Source organism: Ceratotherium simum, chromosome 13, assembly GCF_057802395.1.
Source record: "Ceratotherium simum simum isolate JZ-2026a chromosome 13, ASM5780239v1, whole genome shotgun sequence".
In the NCBI taxonomy this organism is placed as follows: Eukaryota; Metazoa; Chordata; class Mammalia; order Perissodactyla; family Rhinocerotidae; genus Ceratotherium; species Ceratotherium simum.
The window spans coordinates 46,761,015-46,781,862 of NC_141912.1; the positions used below are offsets into that span (position 1 = coordinate 46,761,015).

Below are 20,848 nucleotides of genomic sequence, written 5' to 3' on the forward strand. Positions count from 1 at the left end.
GGTCTGGGTAAGTTACCTAATTGGTGCTTCATTTTCCTCATGTTTGAAATGGGGGTAAACAATAACATTTAGGAGGGATGAGTCAAGGATTGGTATGATTCAAGGATAAAGTGAGTCAGTAGGAAAAGGACTTAGAATAGGCCTAAGTACTAAGGCCTAGTACTTAGTAAGTGCTATCTGAGGGTTAGCTATTATTGTTGTGATTCTTTCTTTCCCTTAGGATAATATTAGACATAAATATCCTCATGCTATATTTTTGCCATACTTCAATCCCTTTAAAAGTACAGCCAATTGATATAAAAGTAATTCACTTATTGCTGTAAACATTCAAGAAAACTATGTTATTTCAAAAAACACCACCAACTAATACTTGGAAGTAGAAAAACTTGAAGTCATACTAGTTACTAATTTCATGATATGGGAAGATTATAAAATTTCATATAACTGATATGGTTATATCAGTTTTGTTCATAACAGATTTATAAAACAATTGTGGTTTGACAGGCATTGTTCTATCTACTTTATATTTGCTATATCCTCATAATAACTCCATGATATGGGCATTCTTATTTTGCCATTTTCCCAAAGAGGAAACAGGCTTAAAGAATTCATTAACTTGAGCAAGAATATACCATTACTAAGTGTCTTAGACTGAATTTGAACACAGGCAATCTGACATGAGTACCTGCACCATGTTTTTGAGGTTATGACAGGTGATTAAAATAATGTGTGGTGGGCCGGCCCCGTGGCTTAGCGGTTAAGTGCTCGCGCTCCGCTGCTGGTGGCCCGGGTTCGGATCCCGGGCGAGCACCGACGCACCACTTCTCCGGCCATGCTGAGGCCGCGTCCCACATACAGCAACTGGAATGGATGTGCAGCTACGACATACAACTATCTACTGGGGCTTTGGGGGAAAAATAAATAAATAAAATCTTAAAAAAAAAAAAAAATAATAATGTGTGGTGATTTATAAATTAAAATTGAAAACAAAATGACTAATTTCCAGGAATTTTACCCCAAAACCCTGTAATAGAGCAAAATATTCTTTACCAGATCTTCAATGATTTGATAATGTATATTTCACTCAAGATCAAGGGATAAAAATAAAATCATAGGCAAGAAAACGCTTTGCAGAATTCAAAACCCTAGAGAAATGTTAGTATTACCATTCACATGAATTCTTTGGCTTGAGACTACTCAGTTTCTCTAAGTACTGATCAGATATCGGCTAATCAGATATTGGTTCTACTAACTCAAAAATTCAGTGTAGAAAATTGTGAAAAACTTCCTTACATAAAACACCCATTTCATATAAACTGTCTAATGGGATTGGTGATAGAGCTGCAAATGAAGTCTACACAAAGACACTCATCTCTTAAAAATATATCCTTATATTTGCTCATTAAATTCATTCAGAAAATATTTGTTGAGTAATTTTTTGGTTCTAGGCAGCTGGGGATACCATAGAGACCAAGACAGAAATTGTTCCTGTTGTTGGAGAGATTACATTCTGGTGAAGGAGGCAGAGGATAAATAAATAATTACAGAAATAAATAAAAAATAACTCTTATGAACGAAATGAAGAGTGAGACAAGTCAGAGAATCACTAAGGGCAGAGTTCGAGAAAGTGATTTTAGACAGGGTAAGCTAAAAGACCTATCCAAGGAAATGACATTCAAGCTGACTGAAAGATGAACAAGAACAGGGAAAGGGTTCCAGGCCCAGAAAATCTACAGAATTCACCAGCAGGTACATATCTCCAAAGAAACTGGAAATATTCATTTTTCTTTCCTAACATCTTCTGGATAATTCCAAGCCTACTTTCAGTTTTATAAAAAGCACTTCGTTCATGAGCTGAGAGCATGAACCATACCTTCTTCATCTTCATAGTCCTAGCACTTCACAAAGTGCCTTGACATGGTGGGCACTCAAAAGATGTTTGAGGGCTAAGTCAATGAATAGATGAATAAAGGGTTAACCTCTATGAACCTAGAAGGTTTCCTAAAAGAAATTTTAAAAATTATGGTTCAGGATGATGTCAGCAAAAATGGTAGAGTAAGGACTCCAAAAACTCCCTCTTTAAAATCAATGAGAATCTGGTAAATATTGTGAGAATCAATTTTTTCAGAACTCTAGAAATTAACCAAAGGCTTGCAGCAATCCAGGGAGTGTTTACCCAAGAAAAATGGCTGAATCTTGGTAAGAACAGCAAGCTTAATGACATTTTAACTGGCCCTATTTCCATCCCCCTCTCCACAGATCCACATAGCCTTGAAGACCAACAGCCTGCAATCATAGCACAAACCAGCAGCCCAGTAGCCACCAGAGGGGGCCAAACAGGGTTGGAACTACTTCAAAACCTCATTACTAGAGATTTCTCATTATTTGACCTGCCTGGCAGTTCTCCAGAAGATCCCACTTGCAAGACTGTCTTTATCTGACCTGACTTAGAGCTCATCCATTAGAAAAAGTCTTTTCTCCAGGGATGTTGGCTGGAAACCTTTAGATAATTGTTTAACTTTGCAGCTACCTGAGGCAACAGATGACAGTTGGGACAAACAAGAGGCAAACCAAAATGATTAAAATGAAAAGCTAGGGAATGAGATGTCCTAGGGGTTTTGAAGAGGTCCAATGTATTCCTGGAAATATAGAAGGCCAGGTGTAGGGCTGAGCAAATGCCCAGGGCTTTACTCATGCTCAGGAAAGACCTGAGAAGGCCCTAAGGTCTCACTTCAGGCTGACTTTGAGGCTCTGTGCAAGCAGGAAGTGAAAGCTAAGGCAGAGTTATCAACTGCCTGGCTGAGTGTTGAAGACATGCCCCAACATGCTCACAGAGCCCCTTGGCAAAGAACGGGAGTCTTATTGTTTCCTAGTGTAACGAAATCTCTGTTCAAGTATTAGCTGACCACTAAACTAACCAAGCAGAGATATAAGTGGCCATATATGATAAAGAATACAAACTAGGGGCCAGCCCCGTGGCTTAGCGGTTAAGTGCGCATGCTCCATTACTGGTGGCCCGGGTTCGGATCCCGGGCGTGCACCGATGCACCGCTTCTCCAGCCATGCTGAGGCAGCATCCCACATACTGCAACTAGAAGGATGTGCAACTATGACATATAACTATCTACTGGGGCTTTGTGGGGGAAAAAGGAGGAGGATTGGCAATAGATGTTAGCTTAGAGCCAGTCTTCCTCAGCAAAAAGAGTAGGATTGGCATGGATGTTAGCTCAGGGCTGATCTTTCTCACAAAAAAAAATTAAAATTAAGAATACAAACTTTACAGAATTAGTTAAGAAAAGTCACTAAACAAACAAACAAATAAGAACAACAAGCAGCAATAACAATAACACTTGAGGAGAGAAGAGTATCTGATTTTCAGAGGTGCCACATTAGGTTATTTAAAATATCCAGTTTTCAACAAAAAATTACAATATGCAACAAGAAATACGAAATAAGACGAAATAAGAAAATATATAGCATACACAGGGAGAAAAGCAATCAATAGAAACTATCTCTGAAGAAATCTAAATGTTGGACTTAAAATAAGACTTTGAAAGATATTTTAAATACATTCAAAGAACTAAAAACATCATGTCTAAAGAACTAGAGAATATCAGTAAAGACAGAAAAGAAACAGAAATTATGAACACTAAAGATTAAAACAGAAATAAATGAAAGAGTATAGAAAATCAATAGAAAAATTAAAATCAAACAAAATCAATAAAACCAAGTTAGTTTTTTGAAAACAATATTGACAATCCTTTAGCTACATTGACCAAGGAAAAAAGAAAAAGGACACAAATTACCAAAATCAAGAATGAGGGAGATGCTTTCCTAGTGACCTTACAGAAATAAAAAAGATTATGGAGAATATTATGAACAACTGTATGCCAACTCCTAATAGACACAAATGCAAAACTGACTTAAGAAGAAACAGATAATCGGAATAGGACTACAACAGGGGTGAGAATGAATTAATCAAAAAATCTCTCACAAAGAAAATCTCTGGACCAGATCACTTCACTGGTAAATTCTACCATATGGTTAAAGAAGAATTAACCCCAATCCCTTGCAAACTCTTCCAAAGAATATAAGATGAAGGAACACTTCTGAAATCATTCTATAAAGCCAGAATTATCCTCATACCAAAACCAGACAAAGACATCACAAGAAAACTATAAACCAATATCCCTTATTAATGTAGATGCAAAATTCCTCAACAAAATACTAGCAAACTGAATCCAGCATCATATAAAAATCATACATTTTATATGGATTATATACCATGATTAAGTAGGATTTATCCCATGAATGTAATCTTCAAGTCAATTAATGTAAAACATCATGATATGAAGTAAAACACTATGCTAAGAGGAAGAACCCCGACACAAAGGACAAAGTATTCAATAGCAGCTTTTACCCTGAGACCTGTTTATAAGAAAGTTAGGCGAAGTGTCTGGGATGGGCTCTAGGGGTGAGTGCTAAGGCCAGAGAGATTCAGAGTTGGAAATTTACTAAGGACATCTCCAAGAAGGAAAAGGTGATCCCGTGATAGACAAGAGGATAAGAATGGTAGAATTACCATATTAAGTCAGATTCTAGATCCATGCACTTGAATGTTCTTTCTTTGACAGGATCCTTTGTATGGGACATGGATATTTTCCTTGACATCACCCTCCAAAGATCTGTGGTTTCCTCTCGCAATATCTAAATTCCGGAGCTGCTACAACATCTTATGCATGAATTGACCTGAATTGCTTCTGTTATATTAGCATGGCAAAAATATAAGCAATATAACATGGCAAAAAATGTTTGTGATATTTTTTATAAGTTGTTTTCAATCCTACAAGAGTCTTACAGACTGAAAACATTGATATAGTATAGTTATTACACTGGTACTACTATTTCAAGGAGCATTTTTCTGTCAGAGGAGAACAACAGGTTCTAAAAATAAACCAGAATATAGAAAAAGAGAAGAAGTTTTAGCTTTCTCCATTAGACCTGTGGTCAAGAGTTCAAGATTCAAGCATTGCAGAAATTTAGATTAATACAACACTTTTGTTGTTGTTGTGGCCTTTGGGTCAAATAGGCTCCCCACATTACCCCACCATCCTCATATCTACCTTTTTATTTCCTAAAGACCAAGAATTTGGAGAACCCTAAGTCAGGAGAAGACTCTAGCAAGGAAATGGTAGAGTATGTAACAATCCAGGATGCATTCTCTTGTATCATTTGTAGACACGCGGGCATGCACATGTCCATTAGCTTTGTAGATGTAAGCTCCGTAAAGGAGGCAGTCTTCTCTAATACTCACTAGTGTACCTCCAGAATCTCACTTGTTAGCATTGTTGGTACTCAATTATTGTAATGCTCGCCCTTTCTATGAGATAAGACCCAGCACCCGCTGATTCACACTCCCGGCTCAGAGACAGTATGGCTTAGATGGCCATGTTGGTCAAGCCAATTTGCTTTCTGGTTTAACTCAATAAGAAGCAGTAAAAAATAAAGAAAAAATTCCAAATAAAATATTTTCAGCAATCATGAAAGGGGGAATAACTGTTAATTGGCATCATACCTTTTGTCCTACTATTATATTGTTTTCTTCCAAGAAAACCAGTTATTTACTATTCTTTTTATATCATAATCATAATTTGACATATTAAGGTTTAAAAAAAATCTACTCCCAAATAGGTTAAATTATGCTAAATAAACAAGTGGTTGAGCTCTCTCCATTCAAGTTTATTTCTGCTTTTAAAAACATATGACAGTTGTAGAGGTCAAATCTGAACTAAGAAGTGCAAGGCAGTAATCTCCATCTGCAGGTCTAACCCTCAAATCTCTAACAGCTGCAACTTTTAAAATAATGCCTTTGGTGGCAAAATCTTACCTGACACCCACACTTCAGCAGTACTATTATGTAATATATGGAATATGCATCATACACCTTTTTATAAAATCTGGAAAATCCTGAATTCCAAAACTATGAACTTGTAGCTCAATTGAGGTAATGGGCCAAGAAATTTGAAGAAAATACCTGCATATATATATTTATGTTTATAAGTAGGGTAGTCAAATCACAATCTCTCTAGCATTTATTTCGTGATTTGGAAAGTAAGGGGATTAGCCTAGATGACCTCTAAAATCCTTGACTATAAGTAAATTCTAGGATTCTACCTGATCAATTTATATCCTGAAACACATAAATCGTGGTCAATTTTGGATTATGTTGAATTTCTATAAAATTATGGGCATTTAGCTTTGCCCATAACATGTGACAAGCATACATTATTTAATTTCTCTTCAGTTACATAATTTAACTCAGGCTTAGTACCTGCTGTGCCAAACACAGAAGATATATCTTTCATGATGGTCGTGTAGATACTGGGATGAGAGAGGATAAAGGCAATTGTCCAAAATGTAACCTTAAAAAGAAAAACATATATCAAACAATACAACCTTCTTTGAAAGTGGGCAAAAGCATACTTAGTATTAGTCATAAACATTTCAAAGAATATGGAAAATATTTAAATTAAACTTAAAAGCATGTTAGTAAAGAGCATCTTTGAAAACCACTAGATTTTATGAACAAAAGAGATATATATCTCTAAGAGGTCAAATCTGTAATTTTATTCTGTCACTATAGTTTAACTATATTGTTTATATAGATTAAACTATCTTTACTAAACAATAAAGTGAAATTTTATGAATACACAATATAAACTATTATATACCCATACATTAAATATTCAGAAACAACAAATTATGACACTTAAGAATGTTAATCCAAAACAAAAACATTTTTCAAGATTTAATTTCCTTGAAATACAAATGAATTAGCAAATCATATATTCTGCAAATGAAACACGGTAATTTTAAATAAGCCAGGAACTATAACTAAAATCTCATAAACTAAATTATAAGAGTACTCAATATGGAAACTCGAGTCCTTCCACACCTGAATGTTACTGAACATAGCATGCTAGCAAGTTCTTTCTCCAGACCAAACAAAATTATTTCATATCTTTCCTCATTGTGGTATTATAAGACTAAAATTATACTTCTACACATCATAAAAATTAACTTTCTGCTAATTCAGGTAGATATTTTTGCTTATATTTTTAGGTTACACAATAAAGGAAACCTGTATAAAATCATTAAAAGAAGCTTGAGTTTCCCTTTCATATTTTTCTGTGAACACGTACTATGAAAGAAATTTCACCTAGGAAAATCAGTCCTGAAATGACAAGGACTATAGATATATAGTCAATATATACACAATGTATATAATATATATAAACTATTAAATTAATAAGAAAAAATTATTAATACTTAAAAACACTTCAGCCTTTTTGTCTCTTTTGTGAGGTAACTTGAGGTACCTTTAAATAATCCCAATACTCCCCTCTGTGGTCAAAAGAGGAAGTGCTCAAATAAGCCAAATTCAATACTGCTCATTGTTTGCCCCTTTGTGACATTAAAACTGATAGTGCAAGGATCCATATGGTACTGTTTACATAAACAAAGAGAACGGGGGAACCAAGGCCCTACAGTCTGGAGGGCCTCTTGAGGTGGCGTTATCCAGATCAGAAAAGACTTACCCCAGAGATCATCTAGTTCATTCCTACAAAAGAAGAAACGTGCTCAGAGAGCTCCTTATCTTGTTTCCCTGCTCAGGCCCTTTCTACTGTTATCTATAGCTGGAACTGCTGAATTACTGGATTTAATTAAAAACCACTCCCTACTTAGTTCCTCTTATTTAAAGAGTCAGAGTTCATGTTGGGGGAAAAAAAATAATAGTTTAGTGATAGTATAGATTTTCAGTTACACAAAAGAGGGGTTTGGAGTTTTATTAATTAGTGCTAAATTAGAGTTTTAGAGATTCACTAAAATTCAGTAATACTTATTTTTATGACAAACACAAGGAATTCAGCTAAACTATAAATGGCTGTACAATGGTGTCAGTTACCATTTTTAATGCCTCTTTTCTTAACAGATTTCTCTTCTAAAAATCTTTTTCTTCTACTTTAAAAACCAAATTACTTTCTTTTAAAAATAAAAGTCATGTAAAAGACAGTAAAGAGTAAATAAGAAGTTTACATATACTACCAAATCAACAAACAAGAGTAAGTGACCTGAGGTCTTTGTGCACCCGCATTTGGGAAAGGAGTTAAAAACTGCTCCCAAAGTAGCAATTAGTATTTTGTCAAAGGGGTCAAGTCCATGGTGAGGGCTGTGCAGAAAGAAGAAGGGTTTCCTGTCTCACTGAACTTCAGAAGCAGCTGCTACAGCATCTTTCCATTATTTCGGAGAGGTAAGAACCAAGGCGAGAAGGGACAAGGAGGAAAGCTCTGCCCTGCTGCTCAGGGAGAAGATGACTTCAGGATGTTCTTCAGCATCATTTTTTTATCCATTCAGAAAAAGGTTTAACAAATATTGATGGAGTCTCTATAACATGTCAGATACTCTTCTACCAATCACAGTAAACACAAATACGTATAAGACATAATTCTTGCCCAAAGAACTTTCACATCTAGTTGGGGAAATGAGATACACACAGGAGAAAAAAAGAGCTACATGCATAGGCAATGGGTGGTATAGACAGTAAATGCTGTGAGAGTTGAGGGGAGGGTGGGATGGGGGGGTGGGGGTAGTTGTCACTAGTGAAAGTACTTAGAGCTTCAGAGAAGCAATAAAAAAGGTAAAACGCCAGCTTTGAAATTAGTATGGAAAAATGTTTTTAAAAAGTTCATTTGTGGGGACCAGCCCAGTGGCATAGTGGTTAAGTTTACACGCTCTGCTTTGGTGGCCCAGGGTTTGTGGGTTCGGATGCCGGGTGTGGACCTACACACTGCTCATCAAGCCATGCTGTGGCGGCACCCCATATACAAAACAGAGGAAGACTGCCACAGACGTTAGCTCAGGGCCAATCTTCCTCACCAAAAAGAAAATAAAAGTTCATTTGGCAGTCAGGAATTTCTTGGAAATTGGAAATGGGTTTTTCATAGAAATAATTTCATAAGTTATGGTTAATATCTTGGGCCAGTCCACCAAAATCCACCTAGACCACATGGAGCCTCCTAGCCACCTGCACCAAGTGCATCTGAAACCTTAGCTCTGAGTTCCATGGGCCTGAGGCAGAGCAGAGTAGCAGGGAAGATAAGAATATGATTTAGGCACCAGGACAGGACAGGCCCCACCACCTACACCTCCGGCAGGCCTTTCAGCAGCCCTCCAGGAAGCGATGGGAGGTCACAGAAGCCAGGACAGCATGGCTACTCCAACCCTGGGGCATTTAAGTGGTCAAGTTTTGGAGGCCAGGGCAGTCCATTATTAATAGGCCATTGAAAGTAATGATTGATTGAAACCACAGCATTACTTTTTATAAGAGAAGAAACGTGACATTTACGGAACACCTATCTCATGCCGGGGACTGTCAGCCACATTCCATTTCTTAAAAATATAATGCTCACAACTATCTTATGAAGTAGATAACATTTCTCCTATTTTATAGATGAGGACACTGAGGCTCAGAGAGGTTAAACAATTGGCCCACTGTCACCCAGCCCTGGGACTTGGCTTTAGACCTGACTCTAAAGCCTTTCCAGGGTCTCTGCCCGCACACCAGCTGCCTCTTGGAGGTGTCAACAAGAGCCAGCAAGATGGAACTTTTGCTAATCATCAGACTCTTCCTTTCTGAAATAAGTGACTTAAATCCTTTTAGACCAGTGCCAGGAACAAATTCCAAAGAACTGACTTCCCCTGTGTCAGATCAATGGGGCTTTGTGTCCTTTCCTTCCGGGGGACCTTTCTAATGAGATCTTGAAAATTAATCCTGTGACAGGAGTGGCTGTTTTGCTGCTGCTTTGAGAGTTGTTTTGATGTTTACTTTTTAATTTTGCTATAGCTTAATCAGTTTCCAAGAAAATCGTAAAAGGAAAAAGTCAGATAATAATATTAGAGGTATGTAAAGAGGGGGAAAAGATTGGACTTTTTTTACTTGCCCATGTCAGATGAAATACATATTCTAGTGGCCGACACACATTTCAGCAGAGAGGCAAGAATTTCTATTTCTGCTCTTTATCCAATAAGTTTTACAACAGGTTAAAGGAAACTAGAATATCTGGACTTACAAAGCCTTTCACAATCTTCATAAGAAGAAGGAGAAATAAATAGTACTCAAATCATCTTATTTATATTTATTAGAAGAAAAAAGAAAAATCACCACATTTATCATTAGAGATGGGTTGAATTTTCCTGTTTAGTAGAAGACAAATATATAAAAGAGATTACCTTTTAAGTTCTCAAATAATATAAATGCAGCTTAAGCTATTGTGAATTCCTTCTGACACAGGAAACTGGTATGCATAGACTGTGAAATGGCAGACAAATCTCATGGCTTTAATCTAGTTCATAACACCTTTAAAAAGAAGCAGTTAACAAGTCTCTGCTCTCTTTAGAAGTATTGTGAGTTCAAATGTCACCAGTTCCATTCATGGGGAAGCTTACAGGACCTAGATGCTAAGTAATGCAAATGGAATGGTGCAGAGAAGGAGAATGGGTATGGGGAAGACAAAGAACTAATATTCATTGGTTACCAGCAGGGTTTATCTCGCTGAATCCTTACAACAACCTTGTAGAGAAATGAGAGTTACCACTTACTAAGCACCCAAGTCCTAGGACTATAATAGGAGTTTTCATTACTCTTTTTTTATCAGTAAGGAAATGGAGGTTCAGAGAGTTGGAGTTACCTTCATGAGATTTTATCGCTATGACTGGGGATATCTGGATTTGAGTCCAATCCATCTGAAACTATCCGTTTACCTACTCTCTCCCCGTAAAAGGGTGGAGTCAAGTCTTATTCATCTTTGCAGGCCAATACGAAGCAAGTTCCCTGACACAGAAAGCGCTCCATAACCAGGTGTTGCCACGACTGGCCCCAAGGTGCAAACTTTCCCCTGGGTTACAGTTGCCTTTCAGAGGGCAGAACTCCCTTCATATCTCTGCTTGGCCTCCTTTGTGATCTTATCAGCTTTCATTAGGCTTTCAGTTTTGTTTTTCTACACACAACCAAATCCACTGCAGTCTTTTCTTCCCCATAATAAGAAGTTAAAAGACTGAAAAAAAGGAAAAAAAATGAAGGGAAAAATTGAAAGTACAGTAGACAGAAATGTAACCCTTACTTTACCAATGTACTTACGGGGACAGCATTGGTCAGAGAAGCCCAAAGTATTAAGAGTGCATAATTGGGTTGCTTCTGTTCATTTTTTTCCATCTCTATGGTATCCATCATAGCCTGTACGAATGTCTGTTTAAAAGAAAGAAATATTGTTAAACCACTTCTATGCGACAAAGACTGATGCTAATAAACAAAGACTTGCCTTTTCTTTTCTTCTTTTCTGTATTAGAAACAATATCTAAAATATTATTCCTGCCATTCCTAGGTTTGCAGTTTCTGGCATGCTAAGGGATTTATACACTTACTGGTAGTATAGTAATTAGGAGTAGGGACTCTGGAGCTCGACTCCTCAGCTGGTTCAAATCCTGGCGTTTTCTTTTTAAGACTTTATTTTTTTTTAGAGCAGTTTTAGGTTTACAATAAAATTGAGAAGAAGCTACAGAGATTTCCCATATAACCCTTACCCCCATACATGCATAGCCTTCCCCATTATCAACATTATTCACCAGAATGGTACATTTTTTACTAAGGATGAATCTACGTTGACACATCATAATCATCTAAAGTCCATAGTTTACCTTAGGGTTCAATCTTGGTGTTGTAAACTCTATGGCTTTGGACAAACGCATAATGACATATATCCATCATTACAATATCATAGTGAGTATTTTCACTGCCCTAAAAATCCTCTATGCTCTGCCTATTGATCTCTACTCCCTCTCTGACAACCACTGATTTTTTCACTGTCGCCATAGTTTTGCCTTTTCCAGGATGTCATATAGTTGGAATCATACAGTACGTAGCTTTCCCAGGTTGACTTCTTTCTCTTAGTAATACACATTTATGGTTCCTCCATGTCTTTTCATGGCTTAATAGCTCATTTCTTTTTAGTGTTGAATAATATTCCATTCTCTGGATGTACCAGAGTTTATCCATTTACTTACTGAAGGGCATGTTAGTTGCTTCCAAGTTTTGGCAATTACAAATAAAGTTGCTATAAATATCCGTATGCAGGTTTTTTTGTGTGGACATAAGTTTTCAAATCATTTGGGCAAATACCAAGAAGTGCAATTGCTAGATTGTATGGTAAGAGCATGTTTCGTTTTGTAAGAAACCACCAAAGTGTCTTCCAAAGTGTCTGTATCATTTTGCATTCCCACCAGCAATGAATGAGAGTTCCTGTTCCTCCACAACCTCCCTAGTATTTGGTGTTGTCAGTGTTCCAGATCTGGTCATTCTAATAGGTGTGTAGTGGTATGTTATTGTTGTTTTAACTTTCAATTCCCTGATGGAATATGATGTGGAGCATCTTTTCATATGTTTATTTACCACATATGGTATATCTTCTTTGATGAGGTGTCTGTTAAGTTCTTTGGTCCATTTTTTCATTGGGTTGCTGTACCTTATTGCTGAATTTTAACTGTTCTTTGTATATTTTGGAAAACAGTTCTTTATCAGATGAGTTGTTTGCAAATCTTCTCTCTCAGTCTAGGGTTTGTCTTCTAATCCTCTTGATATTGTCTTTCACAGAGCAGTTTTTAATTTTAATGAAGTCCAGCTTATCAATAATTTCTTTCATGGATTATGTCTTTGGAGTTATATCTAAAAAGGCATCCCTGTACCCAAGGTCAACTAGGTTTTCTCCTACATTATCTTTCAGTAGTTTAATACCTTAGTATTTTACATTTAGGTCTATGATCCATTTTGAGTTACTTTTTGTAAAAGATGTAAAGTCTGTGTCTAGATTCATTTTTTTGCATGTGGATGTCCAGTTGTTTCAGCACTATTTGTTAAAGCATCTATCTTTTTTCCACTATATTGCCTTTGAACCTCTGTCAAAGATCAGTTAATTATATTTAAGGGGGTCTATTTCTGGGTTCTCTAGTCTCTCTCATTAATCTATTTGTCTATTCTTTTGCTAATACCACACTATCTTGATTACTATAGCTTTATAGTAACTCTTAAAGTCAGGTGGCATCATTCTTTTGAAAAACTTTTTTCTTCTCTTTCAATATTCTGTTGGCGATTTGGGGTCTTTGCCTCTCCATATAAACTTTAGAATCAGTTTGTGAATATCCATAAAATAACTTGCTGGGATTTTGATTGAGATTGCACTGAATCTACAGACCAAGTTGGAAAGAACTGACATTTTGACAATATTGAGTCTTCCTATCCATGAACATGGAATATCTCTACATTTATTTAGTTCTTTGATTGTATTCATCAAATTTTTATAGTTTTCCTCATACAGATCTTGTATATATACAGTTAAATTTATACCTAAGCATTTAACTTTTGGAGGTGCTAATGTAAATGATAAAGTGTTTTTAATTTCACATTCCACTTGTTCATTGTTAGTATACAGGAAAGCAATTAACTTTTGTATATTAACTTGGTATCCAGCAACCTTGCTATAATTGCTTATTAGTGCCAGTATTTTTTTGTTGTTGATTTTTTTGGATTTTCTATACATCGATTATGTTATCTGTGAACAAAGATGGTTTTATGTCTTCCTTCCCAATCTGTATAACTTTTATTTCGTTTCTTGCCTTACGGCATTAGCAAGAACTTTCAGTAATATGTTGAAAGGGAGTGAGAGGGGACATCATTGCTGAAGGGATTCTGGTACCAACTTTCAATGTGTGTGGATGGGGATTCCACACACCAATGAACAATGCTCAGGACACCAGTTGGGTGTCCTATAATTCAACTCAACTCAATTCAATTCTGATACTATCTACTTGGAGACAGCATCAGGTTCCACAGGTTAAGGGTTCAGTCCTACAAGACTGCACCCACCTACCCACTCAGATGCCAGTTGCAAGCTCACGTTATTGCCTGTGCTTCTGACTGACTGGCTACAGACTGGACGTTCCAGTGACCCACTCCTTGGACTTCAGATGCCAGACGAAATTCCAGGTTGTTATCTGTACTTCTGACCAACTGGCTATATAAATCAGAGACTCCCATGACCCCTTCCTCAGATTTGATTAATTTGCTAGAGTGGCTCACAGAACTTAGAAACATTTTACTTACTGGATTATTGGTTTACTATAAAAGGATATTATAAAGGGTACAGATGAACATCCAGATGGAAGAGCTGTGTAGGGCAAGGTATGGGAAAAGGGTGCAGAGCTTCCATGGTTTTTCCAAGCACACCACTTTCCCCAAATCTTTATGTTTTCACTAACCCAGAAGCTCTCTGAATTCTGTCCTTTTGAATTTTTATGGATGCTTCATTACATAGGCATGATTTATTAAATCATTGGCCATTGGTGATTGATTCAACCTCCAACTCACCAAGAAAATAAGAGAGAAGGCTCAAATAAATAAAATCAGAAATGGAAGAGGAGAAATTACAATGGATGCCACAGAAATACAAAACATTATAAGAGAATACTATGAAAGGCTATATGCCAACAAATTGGATAATCTAGAAGAAACAGATAAATTCTTAGAATCATACAACTTTCCAAAACTGAATCATGAAGAAATAGAGAATCTGAATAGACAAATCACTAGTAGGGGGTTGAAACAGTAATCAAAAACCTCCCCAAATCAAGATGAACAGACAACCAACCAGCTGGGAGAGAATATTTGCAAAACATACATCTGACAAGGGGTTGATCTCCATAATATATAAAGAACTCACACAACTGAACAACAAAAAAACAAACAACCCGATCAAAAAATGGGCAGAGGAAATGAAGAGACACTTCTCCAAGGAAGATATACAGATGGCCAATAGGCACATGAAAAGATGCTCAACATCACTAATCATCAGGGAAATGCAAATCAAAACAACACTAAGATACCACCTCACGCCCATTAGAATGGCTATAATCACCAAGACAAAAAACAACAATGGAGAGGATGTGGAGAAACAGGAACCCTTATACACTGCTGGTGGGAATGCAAATTGGTGCAGCCTCTATGGAAAATGGTATGGAGATTCCTCAAAGAATTAAAAATAGAGATGCCCTATGATCCAGCCATCCCACTACTGGGAATCTATCCAGCGAACCTGAAATCAACAATCCAAAGAGGCTTATGCACCCCTATGTTCATTGCAGCATTATTCACCATAGCCAAGAAGTGGAAGCAACCTAAGTGTCCCTCGACTGACAATTGGATTAAGAAAATGTGGTATACATACACAATGGAATACTACTCAGCCATAAAAAAAGACAAAATCGTCCCAGTTGCAACAACATGGATGGGCCTGGAGCGTATTATGTTAAGTGAAATAAGCCAGAAAGAGAAAGACAAACACTGTATGATCTCACTCATATGTGGAATATAAACCAACACATGGACAGAGAAAACTGGACTGTGGTTACCAGGGGCAGTGGGGGTGGGGGGAGGGCACAAGGGGTGAAGGGAGTCTCATATATGGTGATGGACAAACAAAAATGTACAACCCAAAATTTCACAATGTTAGAAACCATTAAAACATCAATAAGAAAAAAACAAAAACAAAAAAACTCCCCAAAAACAAAAGTCCAGGACCAGATGGCTTCTCTGATGAATTCTACCAAACATTCTAAGAAGACTTAACACCTACCCTTCTCAAACACTTCCAAAAAATTGAAGAGGAAAGGATACTTTCTAACTCATTCTATGAAGCCAACTTTATTCTGATAACAAAACAAGATAAGGACAACACCCAAAAAAGAAACTTACAGGCCAATATCACTGATGAATATAGATGCAAAAATCCTCAACAAAATACTAGCAAATCGAACACAGCAATACATTAAAAAGATCATACACCATGATCAAGTGGGATTTATTCCAGGGATGCAGGCAGGGTTCAACATCCACAAATCAATCAACATGATACACCACATTAACAAAATGAAGAATAAAAATCACACGATCATCATGGGGCCAGCCCAGTGGAGCAAGTGGTTAAGTGTGTGTGCTCTGCTGCGGCAGCCCGGGGTTCGCCGGTTTGGATCCTGGGCGCACACTGATGCACTACTTGGCAAGCCATGCTGTGGCAGCGTCCCATATAAAGTGGGAGGAAGATGGGCACGGATGTTAGCCCAGGGCCAGTCTTCCTCAGCAAAAAAAGAGGAGGATTGGCAGATGTTAGCAAAGGGCTGATCTCCTCACACACACACACAAAAAATCACATATCATCTCAATAGATTAAGAGAGCATTTGAGAAGATACTGCATCCATTTATGACAAAAACTCTGAATATATTGGATATAGAAGGAAAGTATCTCAACATAATAAAGGCCATATATGACAAACCCACAGCTAATATCATACTCAATGGAGAAAAACTGAAAGGTATACCTTTAAGAACTGTCACTATTTGCAGATGACATGATTGTATATATAGAAAACCCTACAGAATCCACCAAAACACTATTAGAAATAATAAAAAAATACAGTAAAGTTGCAGGGTACAAAAGCAACATACAAAAATCAGTTGTGTTTTTATACACTAACAATGAGATAGCAAACAGAGAAATTAAGAATACCATTCCATTTACAATTGCAACAAAAAGAATAAAATACCTAGGAATAAATTTAATCAAAGGGGTGAAAGACCTGTACACTGAAAACTATAAAACATTGTTGAAAGAAATTGAAGACACAAGGAAATGGAAAGATATTCCATGTTCATGGACTGGAAGACTTAACATAGTTAAAATGAAAATGAAAATGAAAATATGACATACCAAAATTTATGGGATACAGTAAAAGCAGTAGTAAGAGAGAAGTTTATAGCAATACAGGCCTACCTCAAAAAAACAAGAAACATCTCAAAGAAACAATCAAACAGTACACCTAAAGGAACTAGAAAAAGAAGAACAAAGAAAGCCCAAAATCAATAGAAGGAAATAAATAATAAAATATAATAAAAATCAGAGTGCAAATAAATGAAATAGAGACTAAAAAAACAATAGAAAAAAAATCAGTGCAACTAAGAGCTGGTTCTTTGAAAGGGTAAATGAAATAGATAAACCTTTAGCTAGATTCACATAGTTAAAATGTCCATACTACCTACAGCAATCTACAGATTCAATATTCAAAGCTCAAGATATCACACTCCCTGACTTCAAAACGTACTACAAAGCTATAGTAATCAAAACAGCATGGTACTGGCATAAAAAGACACACAGATCAATGGAATAGAATTGACAGCCCAGAAATAAACTCATACATCTATGGACAGCCAATATTTTTTTTATTGAGGTCATAATAGTTTATAACATTGTGAAATCTCAGTTGTACGTTATTATTTGTCAGTCACCATATATATGTGCCCCTTTGCCCCTTATGCCCAATCCCTTTCCTCTCTGGTAACCAGTAATCTGTTCTCTTTGTATGGACATCTAATTTTTGACAAGGAAGCCAAGAACATACAACGAAGGAATGAAAGTCTCTTCAATATATGGTATTGGGAAAACTGCACAGCCACATGCAAAAGAAAGAAAGTAGACCATTATCTTACATCGTACACAAAACTTAACTCGAAATGGATTAAAGACTTGAATGTAAGACCTGAAACCATAAATTCTAGAAGAAAACATAGGCAGTACGCTCTTTGACATGGGTCTTAGCACTATCTTTTTGAATACCATGTCTCACCAGGCTAGTCAAACAAAAGCAAAGAAAAAAATAATAAATAAATATTGCACTCCACCCTCTTCTTGCTTGTACGGTTTCTGAGAAGTCAGATGTAATTCTTATCTGTATTCCTCCACAGGTATGATGTTTTTTCCTTCTGGCTTCTTCAGGATTTTTTCTTTATCTTTGATTTTCTGTAATTTAAAAATTGATATGGTGAGTTGTAGTTTTTCGGTGTTTACCTGCTTGGTGTTCTCTGAGCTTCCTGGATCTGTGGTGTGGCGTCTGACATCGATTTGGGGACATTCTCAGTCATTATTGTGTTAAATCTTTCTTCTGTTCCGTTGTTGTGTGTGTGTGTGTGTGTGTGTGTGTGAAGATTGGCCTTGAGCTAACACACATCTGTTGCCAATCTTCCTCATTTTTCTGGAGGAAGACTGTCCCTGAGCTAACGTCTGTGCCAATCTTCCTCTAATTTGTGTGTGGATCACTGCCACAGCATGGCTTGAAGAGCAGTGTAGGTCTGCTCCCGGGATCCAAACTTGCGAACCCTGGGCCACCAAAGTGGAGCACATGAACTTAACCACTACACGACCAGGCCAGTCCCTCTTCTGTTCCTTTCTTCTTCTGGAATTCCCAATCCATGTATGTTACACCCTTTGTAGTTCTCCCACAGTCCTTGGATATTTTGTTCTATTTTTTTTTTCAGTCTTTGTTCTCTTTGCTTCTTGCTTTTCAGTTTTCAAGAATTCAGTTGATACATCCTCTAGCTCAGAAATTCTTTCCTCAGCTGTGTCCAGACTACTAATAAGCCCATCAAAGAAAGGCATTCTTCATTTCTGTTACAGTGTTTTTCATCTCTAGCGTGCATTTGGTTCTTTCTTAGTATTTCCATTTCTCTGCTTACATTGCCCATCTGTTCTTGCATGCTGTCTACTTTATCCATGAGAGCCCTTAGTATATTAATCATAGTTATTTTAAATTCCTCATCTGATAATTCCAACATCCCTGCCATGTACGGTTCTGATGCTTGCTCTGGCTCTTCAAGCTGTGTTTTTTTGCCTTTTTCTACGCCGTGCAGTTTTTTCTTGATATCCAGACATGTTGTACTGGGTAAAAAGAACTGCTGTAAATAGGCCTTTACTAATGTGGTGGTGAGGTCTGAGGGGAAGAGAAGCATTCTATAGTCCTACAATTAGGTCTCAGTCTTTTAGTGAGCCTGTGCTTCTAGACTGTGAACTTCACAAGTGTTTCTCACTTTTTTTCTCCCCCCGTAGGTGGGACAGGATGGCTAGAGCCGCTGAAGTTAGGTACTTCCCTTCCCCAGGTCAGTTAGGCTCCGATAATACTCCAGCAGGTTAAGCTCTGGTTAACTGGTTTCCCCTAAGGCAGGCCTTGTTAAGAAGAACAGAGTGCTTTGCCATATTTCAAACTGGTTCCTTTTCCTTTCCCCCTGCTGGAAGCTAAGGGCATCTTGCTCTCATATTTAGTATGGGAACCTGGTCAAGCTCCTATAGGTAAGTCTCACAATATTGTGGAGGCCTCCCACAACTGGGTCCCCCTGGAGTTTTTAACTCTGAGAATTGTCCACACTGAGCCTCCAGCAATTCATTAATTATAGCTCAGGTTTTCCTACCCTGGCACTGGTTCCCACGGCAGTTTCTGCTCTTGAGTCTCTGCTCTGGGAAGTGTCATCTCCCTCTATTTGCCTGTTGGTCTCTCCAATCTTGGGGGCAGTGGTTTGTCCTGTGACCTTTCTCTCTTATGAATCCGAGAAGAGTTGTTGATTTTTCCATCTGTTCATCTTCTTACTTGTTAGGACGGAATGGTACCTTCCTAAATCCTTACATGTAGAACTGGAACCCGGCTTAGTTATTCAAGAGCTGGGTCACCTTGGACAGGTACTTTAAGCTCTCTGTGTCTCAATTTCCTCATCTATAAAATGGTCATAATATGGTACCTACTTCACAGGATTGCTGTGAGAATTAAATGAGTTACTACTCATGAAGTACTTAAAACAAAAGTTAGTACATATTACCATTTTTACAAATGCTACTATAGTTAAAAATTTTTTTTTCGATAAATCTCTGCTCTTAGGAAAATGCAAGTAACACAGAAACACAGATCTCTGGAGCATTCAGGAGAAAACATCACCCCCATCTGCCATGCAGATTCTCAGCCTACACACCAGGGGAGAGAGAATTGCCAAGCCAGTATATTATGAACACTACAATACTCTAAAACCATGCAGAGAACTAATATTTGTCTTGAACGGTGCCAGGTCAGATCATCCAAAGCAACCTACTATGGTTGCTCTCTGGTCATCAGACAAATTCCATGAAGGCATTTTCTTTATTGGAAGGTTTCCCCAGATTTGCCTTTGCCAGTGGTCATTCTCCATCATGAAGAAGAAATACAGACACTATAACATTTCCATTAAGTTACTCATACACTTTGAGTCTTAAACAACTCAGGCTTAGGTGACAGATATAATGTTAGCTAATGTCTAGTCATCATTTGCTGAGGCAAGTACTGTTTTAAATGCTTTATGTATTTAACCATTCAATCCGCACCACAACTCCAGGAAGTATTATCTTCACCACTTTATTTTTGAGGAAACAGAAGCACAATTAAGTTAGGGAACTTTGCCAGGGACGTATAGGTTGTGGGTGGTTGAGCTGGGATCAAAGCATGTGAGCCTGGCTCTGGCTGCAGAGCCCACACTCTTTGCTACTATGCTCTACTGCCGTATTAGAGACATAGTCCCTAACTCGCATGGATTAGGAATTAGGAGAACTGCATTGTACTATAATGTAGTAGTTTTTCTTCAGATCCTACAACACAGAAAATAACTATTAAATCAGTATCAAAGAAAATACATGGTGAGAGACTATTGCTGTTATTTACTAAGACATATAATGTTTCAAAAGTGATTAACCACTCTAATCCCCAGATTTCTGGATTTAATAATCCCCAGTTTTCTGGGTATTAAGTTCTTGTGAGATGTACACCTGGAATTTGTACAATGTTATAAACCAATGTTACCGCAATAAAAAAAAAAAGTTGTGAAAAATAAATGAGTAA

At 37.2% G+C, this 20,848-nt stretch overlaps 1 protein-coding gene across 1 annotated transcript in view; it reads right to left on the minus strand.

Moving 5' to 3' along the window:
• The window catches only part of CYP39A1 (cytochrome P450 family 39 subfamily A member 1), a 90,442-nt gene that overhangs the window by 45,833 nt on the left and 23,761 nt on the right, over positions 1 to 20,848 (minus strand). The window contains exons 6-7 of the mRNA XM_004424053.3: positions 11,198 to 11,305; positions 6,332 to 6,422 (exon numbers count right to left, since the gene is read on the minus strand). Of these exons, the coding sequence (XP_004424110.2) occupies positions 6,332 to 6,422; positions 11,198 to 11,305 (199 nt within the window). The remainder of the gene's footprint in view (positions 1 to 6,331; positions 6,423 to 11,197; positions 11,306 to 20,848) is intronic.